This window comes from Dendrobium catenatum, unplaced genomic scaffold, assembly GCF_001605985.2.
Source record: "Dendrobium catenatum unplaced genomic scaffold, ASM160598v2 fragScaff_scaffold_1595, whole genome shotgun sequence".
Classification (NCBI taxonomy): Eukaryota; Viridiplantae; Streptophyta; class Magnoliopsida; order Asparagales; family Orchidaceae; genus Dendrobium; species Dendrobium catenatum.
In genome coordinates, this window is record NW_021320057.1 from 1,660,218 (window position 1) to 1,669,231 (window position 9,014).

General features: G+C 47.9%; 1 protein-coding gene across 1 annotated transcript; it reads right to left on the reverse strand.

The window, feature by feature from the left end:
* Positions 1-6,511: 6,511 nt before the first annotated feature.
* LOC110108230 lies at positions 6,512-7,462 on the reverse strand. The gene is made up of 2 exons (XM_020838786.2): positions 6,968-7,462; positions 6,512-6,904 (listed from the first exon to the last, which is right to left on the reverse strand). The coding sequence occupies exons 1-2, from the start codon at positions 7,460-7,462 to the stop codon at positions 6,512-6,514; spliced, it is 888 nt and encodes a 295-aa protein (XP_020694445.2).
* Between the last annotated feature and the right edge of the window lie 1,552 nt (positions 7,463-9,014).

The window sequence follows — 9,014 nt, forward strand, 5'->3', positions numbered from 1 at the left end:
CGTCTCAATTAAACCAACAAACAGCACCTCATTGTTCCCAATGAGGCTACGCAGATAGTGCCCAGTTTATTTCTTTCGGGCACCCCTGTAGTTCCATATAAGGATGGATGACATTAATGAACAAAAGGGGAAGCGTCCCCGCCGCTCTAGTCATCAACACCCTCCTTCTTCCTCTTCCTTGGGAGCTCCTCAATAGAACTCAATTGATTAAGCTCCTTCACAATCTTATACTTGTTAGGCTTACGCAACACAGGTTTAATTCCATCTATAAACAGCAAAGGCTGTTTAAATCCCATCTTCGCCTGCTTACGAGTGGGCATAATCTTTCTCTGAGGCTCCTTAACTCTACTCAAATTCACCTGAGTTGAGGGCTTCATCATCGTCTTATAAGCATTAGTCTCTTTACTCTTTCCTTGCGGTCTCACATTTCTCCTACGACGAGGAGGGACCTGGATCCACGGTCCCAATTGGTCTTCAGCTTCCTGTTTAGATATACCACTGTTTTCCTTCTTAAATGTCACCAAATTTCCCTTCTTATTATGTTCCACCCCTGACTTCTCCAGGCTATTCGTATTAGTCCCCCCACGGCTGCTTTCTCCTCCTTTGTTCCTCAGCTGTTCTCCCAAACTCTTAGACGTGAGATCTCCCTGCCAAGTCACTTTGGAAGGGCAGGATTCCCTTCTTATGCTCGACTCAACCACAGCCATAGCACATTAATCTAATGCCTTCATATTCCACCTTATGGTAGAATTTACCATTCCAGCCATTAACCCAAACACCAGCCTGTAGTTTTTTAGCAAAGTTCATCCGAACACACACACGAGCATACTCCCTCCTACCCCAGTTTTCCATATGCGCATCAATCCAAAGAGGAGTTCCGATCCGAGAAGCAATTCTAGAGATATTATCATCATCCCAATATTGCAATGGGAGGTTAGGCAAACGTATCCAGACCGGGGAAGATAGGCCTTCCATGGACGTCAGAGAGAAACCAGGAGACCATCTGTCCAATCCAACAAGATTGCAGCCAACGAACCAGAGGCCACCACACAGGACCTCATCCCTAGCTTCCACAGAGGAGAAAATACAAATAAAATAGTCAGAACCCATAGTGGTTAGCTGAAACTCACCGAACCTTCCCCATTGCCTTTGAAGTTCAGACTTTAAAAGAAAATACGAGACTGTTCTTCCCAAAATTTTGCTAACCCCGCACGTTCCAGCATTGCCATATTGGCCTTAACACCTTCAAGATTAAGATCAATAGAACCATCAGCTGCAATAGAATTAATCTTCTCTGGATGCAGGATCTGAATGTGTTTCGGCTTCCTCCATGGGTTTCTAGTGCCATTCATGAACGAGAGACCTTGAGTCCTGGATGACCCCTCAGTCTCCCCTCGATCAACACTAGTTTGACCTTCATAAGCATAATCACAACCAGCTGGGGTGCTGTCCAACAGTTTACTCACACTAGATGAGCTGCAATCATCTCTTATCACTCCCGCAACTACATCAATAGCCACATCCATAACCAAAGCTACATTTCGTTCATCCAAATCGGCTTTGTCCAATACACCAATGCTCCGATCAGCTAGATCCAGACACACATCCATAGAGCAGGATCATCCCGACATAGTTGCATTCACATCAAAAATCTCCTCCATCTCCTCCCTACAATTAACAGTAGGATTACTCACCTCCACCTCCATCGAGGAATCCAGCTCACAGAACATCATAATGATAGTCATTTTCACCTTCAATTTTAATTTCGACTCCTTATCCCCATTCGGAGGAGACAGCTCCAGATTATCTCCTCCATATCTGGAAAGATCAAATCCACCCTTACCAATTTGCATTGCTATTTTAGGTTCCAAGCTCCGCGATTTGGCCTCCCAGTAGCCTTCTCCCATTTCTTCCGATCTAGCTTTCCCTTCATCATGAGCTTTACCCTTCACCTTACTTGTCGTAGATTTACTGGGAGATCGCTCCCCAAATTTCTTCGTACCACCAGAACATACTCCAGACAATCGTCGCTAGTCACCGCCAGCATTTTTTTCACCACCGCCCCTGCTTAAGTGGGGGGCGGGTGACCGAAGGTCACCCCCTGCCATCCCCAAAGTTTCTCTCACTAGAATCCCCAAGAGAGATAAAGAATAGGGTGGAAATGATGCTTGAATAACAAAAAGAGAGAGAGGGAGAGAGAGAGAGATAAATAGAAAGAGAGAGTGTGTGTCTGAAGCAACAGTGGAATGGAGAGAGAGAGAGAGAGAAGCAATGGAGGAATGGAAAGAGAGAGAGAGAGATAGGCAATAGAGGAATGGAGAGAGAGAGAGGCAATAGAGGAATGGAAAGAGAGAGAGAGATAGAGAGAGAGAGTGTGTGTGTGTGTGAGAGAGAGATAGAAAGAGAGAGAGAGAGGCAATAGAGGAATAGAAAGAGTGAGATAAAGGGAGAGAGAGAAGTAATAGAGGAATGGATATATATATATATATATATATATATATATATATAAAAAATTACCCACCAAAGCCAAGTGGGCACAAAAGTCCGCCGGCCGGTTACTTTCACGACGAATGTGTTGGAAGAGGACTTGCTTGAACTGCAAAAGAAAGGAGAGGTCGGGGCCCTCAACCCGACGGTGGACCGCACAATTCCGATCGCCCAAACCTTGCATCCACCGCACCGCATTGCTACAGTCACTCTCGATGATAATCCCGTCCACCTCAAACATCCACTCCTCCAGTAACTCACCAATAGCAGCCGCAGCCAGCAGCTCCACTTGCAAAATGTCCCAATGCTCAACTTCACGGCCAGCGGCCAGAATGAGGGCGCCATCACAATTCCGGATCACAATGCCCAAGCCCGCCTAATAGGACGGATGCAGGGAAGCGTCTATGTTGAATTTAAGCCAACCTGGAGGGGGGGAACACCGTAGTTTGTGAGGAGGCAGCCCAAGGGGCTGAATAGTGCTCCATTGCTCCAGCATCGGCATAATAAACGTACGCGGCAGCAGGATAAGATCGTAGCAGCAATCACATAAGGGGTACGATACGACCGCCCATATCGCATATTGTTCCGGGCATGCCATAGCTGGTAAACCGCATAGCAGTAGATTCTTCCAATGCTAGGATTCGAAACCATCCCCTCAGCAAGCACCGTTAATAGCATCCCCAATGAGCTCACATTTGGCATGTTGAAACCCCATCTTCTCAGCGTGTTCATAACACAAGTCAGTTTGGAGCATTGAGCAACACAGTGATCCAGAGTCTCCTCAACCGCACACCCCCATGGGCAAAGCGACGAATCCACCAAGCCCCTCCGCAGCAGCCACATGTTACATGGAATACCCCCTTAAGAACTCTCCACCAGAAAAAATACTCTCGGGGGTGGAGCTTAAGCCTTTCAAACCAGAGAAAATTAAAATCATCACCCCCAACCATCATAGCCCCGTAAGCCATGGCAGCCACCGAGGAGCTAGCTTAAGAGTAGCAAAGATTCGGGCGGTCGTCCCCAGATCCACGCAAGGTAGGAATATAAATAATTCTTTAGGCCATAATCGTCCCAAAGATCTCCTTAACCTTTTCCACACCCCAATTGAGGTTCTGGTCCAATAACTGTCCCACCCTACCTTCCTCAAGCGCCCCAACGTCAACAAAGGTTTGCCAGCGAGCAATACACCGGTCCAGAATCCAGGTATCTTGAAGCACACTTATCTCCTATCCGTTACCAATCTCCCACCTTATAATCGGTCTAAGGGCATTCGCACCATCCTGCATTACACGCCATGCCGTAGAAACATGACCACCATGAGCCTGCTTCCACAAGTCGCTGCCATACTTAGCCGCAAGAAGCCTGTGCAGCAAAGACTCAGGATCAGCGAGAAAGTTCCACGCCAATCTAGCCCGCAGAGCACTCTGCCATCTGCATAGATCACGAAAGCCCAACCCTCCTTGCGCCTTGGGCCGACAGAGCTCCTCCCAAGCAATATAATGCATTCCTCTGGTTCCCGTCTCCTTCTGCCATAGAAACGTCCTCGCATTTTTCTCCATTTCATGAAGCACCCCATGCGGAACAATGGTGTGCGTGATTAAGAACATAGGAGTGGCAAGAAGGGAAGTTTTAATAAGCAGAGCACGACCAGCCTGCGAAAGTAACTTTGAACCCCACAAGTTCATTTTGTCCTGAGTACTCTTGATAAGGCCCCCAAAATCCGCCCGCTTAGGCCTGCGCTGCACCATTGGAAGACCTAGATAATCAAAGGATCTTACTTTCCTAAATCCCACCAGTTTGGCCATTGCCCTTTGTCTCCAACTTGGGCATTTTCTATTAAACATCACAGCCGATTTCCAGCAATTGATACGTTGCCCCATCCAACTACAATAAGTCTCCAGTAACTTTAAGATCCGTTTAGCATTACAACAAGACGCCTCACCAAAGATCAGAATATCGTCAGCGTATAGGAGGTGAGACACCCGCTCTTAATTTCGGGCAACTTGAATCCCGAGGTCCGCACCCCACTATCTGAATCCCTTAGAGAGCAATTCAGAACATAGGATGAAAAGATAAGGTGACAAGGGGCAGCCTTGTCAGAACCCACTCTCCGCCCGGATCCAATCCGTTCTCTACCCATTGATTAATAACGAAAACTTGGGCCAGGTAACACATTGGATAATCCAATGAATAAATTTCTCGCTGAAACCCATAAGTCTCATGACCTTATCCAGAGTGCTCCAGGCCATGCAGTCGTACGCTTGCTCCGTGTCAACCTTAAGAGCCATCATACATGATTTTTGGGACGAATGCTTAAGTTTTTCCATCACCTCCTGGGCAATCAAACTGTGATTTGTGATGCTCCGACCAGGGACAAACGCCCCCTGCTCCTCGCCCACAATGCTACTACGCACCGGCTTCAACTGGTTAATCAGAACTTTAGCCACCACCTTGTAGAAGCTCTGACACAAGCTAATCGGTCGGAATTTACTCGGCTGATTCGCATTAGCAAGCTTCGGGATAAGAACAACCATAGTTTCCTTCCAGTTCTCACACATAGAATTAGTGCAAAAGAAATGGGAGATGGCCCGAGAGACATCTCCCTTAATGATTTCCCAATAAAATTTCAAAAAGTAAGCATTGATACCGTCAGTGCCAGGAGAACGGTTGTTGCCAAGAATGAAGCCTGCCTGCCGAATTTCCTGATCCGTCACCTCCGCTTCCAACATGGTTTGAAAATGAGCAGGAACTCTATCTTCATCATTGAAAACCGGCCAGTCTTCAAATCTCACCTGCCTATCTCTCCATTTCAGCGAGAAAAAGTTCCAGAATTCGTCATGGATAAGATGCGGCTCCAGGATCCGTTCTCCATTGCTGTCGGATAGTTCCTTAATAGTGTTCCCACGCCTGCGAGCAGAAGCGTTAGTATGAAAGAAATGGGAGTTGGCATCTCCCTCTTCGATCCATTTGGTCTTAGCTCGCTGTCTCCACCACGTAGTTAAAAGAGCCAGCGTGGTGATAAGTTCCCCAGCCAAACGACGGAGCTCAGCATCTTGTTCGGCCGTCAGACCATCCAGCGAGGCCTCTGCTATCTGCAGCGTCTCAATGCGGGCTTCCAACAAAGATTTCAGCTCCCCCAGTTCCTTCAGGAGATTCCGACTCCAGTGGTACAGAGCCCGCAACGTTCTGGAACATTTACGATTCAAAATAGCATCCGGTTGCCCATAATCAATTTTTGTTGCAATTCTTCCACACCAGCTTCCAGGTTGCTGGATACGTCATCCAGATATCTTCAAACCGTAGCCATTTGGATCCCTTAGAGCGAGAGGCCGACTCCAGGGTCACCAACAACGGGCAGTGGTCCGAAGCAATTCGGATAAGATGTCATACATTAGCCAACGGGGCACGCCGTAAGCCTTCGGAGTTCATCAGAACACGATCAAGCCTAACCCAAATTTTACTACTGCCACTTTTGTTATTATACCACGTAAAGGTGGGTCCTGAGAATCCCAGATCATGGAGATCATTGGCACTCATAAATTCCACCATTTCTTGAGCACCAGCCGAATAGGAAAAATGCCGGCCACCCTTCTTCTCCTCTTGCGCCAAGCAGCAGTTGAAATCCCCTCTCACAATAACTGGGAGGTCCGAAGTAATCAATCCGCCAATGTCATTCCACAATATCCTTCTAGAGTGGTAATCCTTGCTGGCGTACACCACAGCTACCAACCACCGATCCAGGTTAGGGAGAACAAGCCACCCTACCAGAGCTTGATTCGTAGCCAAGCAAACATCAAACTGAGCAAAATCGCATCTCCAAAGGGAAAGAATACCCCCCGAGCGACCATTAGCTGGGAAGTGAAAGTAATCCCAATTCCTCCCGATAATTCTATCCACATCAGTACGATTGACCTCTTCAATCATAGTTTCAGTCAGTCCAACAAAGTACACCTCATTATTACTAACAAGGCTGTGCCCGTCTGTTTCTTACGGGCCCCCCTACAGCTCCAAAAAAGGGCCGTGGTCATTGGTTAACCAAAGGGGAAGCGTCCCCGCCGCAAACCGTTCCACCCTCCTCTTTCTTACGCTTTTGAGGGATCTCGACAGGCGATTCAAGTAAGCTCAATTCCTTATCAAGGGAGAACCGGTTGACCACCGGAGTCTCCCGCCTAATTCCAGCCGTAAAAGGGAGGGGTTTCTTGAATCCCATACATTTCTGCACTTGGGTAGGCCGCACCTTGCTCTGGGGCACACCCACCTTACTCAGATCAACTTGCTTCGGAGCGATCCCTTTCCCCTTCGAGGTACTACTTGGTCCACCATTATTCGGCACACGGGAGTTCCTCCTCCTCCTAGGAAGCACTTGGATCCAAGGTCCCACTTCATCTTCATTGTCTTCCGCACTAGCCCGACAAGCCTGGTCCACACAAGAGGAGCCAGGTCTAGACTCAATGCTCCCACTACCGACGGGGCCTCAAACCGAAGGAGGGGGAGCAGGCCCATCAGCAGAAGCACTAGCGGTCCCATACATAGAGGAAGTCCCCAGATCAACCCCACTCGGCCGGGAGGGGGGAGGAGTGATCGGACTCTTCCCAGCCTGGTTACGAGGAGGCTGCATCCCTCTAGAACCATTAAGATATCGACTTTCCGAGCTATTCTGCCTGCTGGGGCATTGTTCCTTTCGGTGACCCACTCTGCCACAGCCATAACACATAACTCCAATTCCCTCATACTCCATCGGTTGGAAGAATTTCCCTTTCCACCCGTTAATCCACACTCCATCAAGTAATTTAGTAGCCAGGTTCATCCTTACACAAACGCGGGCGTATTCTCTGCGGCCCCAACTCCCAGTCTGCGCATCAATCCACAGAGGAGTACCAAATCTGGAAGCAATCCTAGCAATGTTACATTCATCCCAATACTGCAGAGGCAGGTTCGGCAACCGAATCCACACCGGAGAAGACAGCCCCTCCATCGAAGCCGGAGAGAAGTCCGGTGACCACCTATCTAGCCCCACCAAACTACCTCCAATGAACCACGACCCTCCACTTAGGACAGCATCCCTTGCCTCCACCGCAGCAAAAATACAAGCAAAGCAGCCATGGCCGAGCATGGTGATTTGAAAGTCCCCAAATCGGCACCATTGCCGTTGGAGATCCGCTTTCAGAGTGTAGAAAGAGAAGCTTCTACCGATAATCTATCCCACTACCGCACGATCCAACATATCCATATTGGCCTTCACCCACTCCAGGTTCAGGTTGATGGTGGTTCCATCCCATCAAAGGCATTAATCAATTCAGGATTTGAAATCGGAATGTGCTCCGGTTTCTTCCAGGGATTCCCAGCCACCGCCGTGAAGGGGTTACTCGAAAGGAGTGCAAAGAAAGAGAGAGAGAAGAAGAAGCAGTGGAGAGCACTAATAATCATAAGAGCAAGCTAGAGAGCAAAAGAGAGAGTAGAGGAGAAGAGAGAGAGAGGAGAAAGTGGAGAAAGGGGTAGAGATAGAGACGGGAGAGAGATGAGAAGAAGAGCAAAAGAGCCAAGGAGTGCAAAGAGAGAGAGATAGGGAAAAGAGAGCAAGCAGGAGAAAGAACAAAATAAGAAAGGAAGGGATGAGGAAGCAAGAGAGAAGAGGGACAGAGATAAGAGAAAATAGATGAGAGATGAGGAGAAGAAGAAGAAGAAGAAAGAGCAAGGGATGCAGAAGAGAGGGAGAAGAGCAGAGAAAGAGGCACAACGAGGAGAAGAAGTAGAAGGAGAGCAAAGAAAGACAAGAGAGAGTAGAGAGAGAGAGAGAAGATGACGATTAAGAGAGTGAGTAAGAGAGAAGAGAGGAGAGGGAGAAAGAGAGGAAGTGTAAGGAAAAGCAAGGAGTGGCAAGAAGATGAGAGCAAAGAGGAGAGAGAGAGAGAGAGAGAGAAGAGGAGGAAGAAGAGAGAGAGGAAAGAGAGTAATGGAGAGAGGGAGATAGGGAGAGAGAGAGGGAGATAGGAGAGAGAGAGAGAAGAGAGAGAGAGAGAAGAGAGAAGAGAAAGTACAGAGGAAGAAGAGCAAGAGAGAGAAGAGAGAGAGAAAGAGAGGAGTACAAGGAGAGAGAGAAAGAGAACATGGATTTAGACAAGAGATAGATAGAGGAAAGAGATGATAGAGAGAGAGAGAGAGAGGAGGCAGAGAAAAGCATCAAGGAGTGGCAAGAGGAAGTAATAAGGAGAGAGGCCAAAAAATAACAAGGGAGTGCAAGCAGGATGAGCAGAAAAAAGCAAAGAAAGGAGGCAAGAGTGAGAGAGAGAGCAATGAGAGCAGCTACTGAGAGCAAGAGAGAGAAGAGACTGAGAGAGAGCGAGAGGCGAGAGGGATGTGAGAGAAAAGAGAAGAAATACTAGACGAGAAGTAAAGCAAGTGAGAGCAAGCTACAAAGAGCAAAGCTAGAGAAAGAACAATAGCGAGCAAGGCGAGAGAGCAGAGAGAAAAAGAAGAAGAGAGAGAGAAGAGAGAAGAGAGAGAGAAGAAGCAGAGAAGAAGAGCGA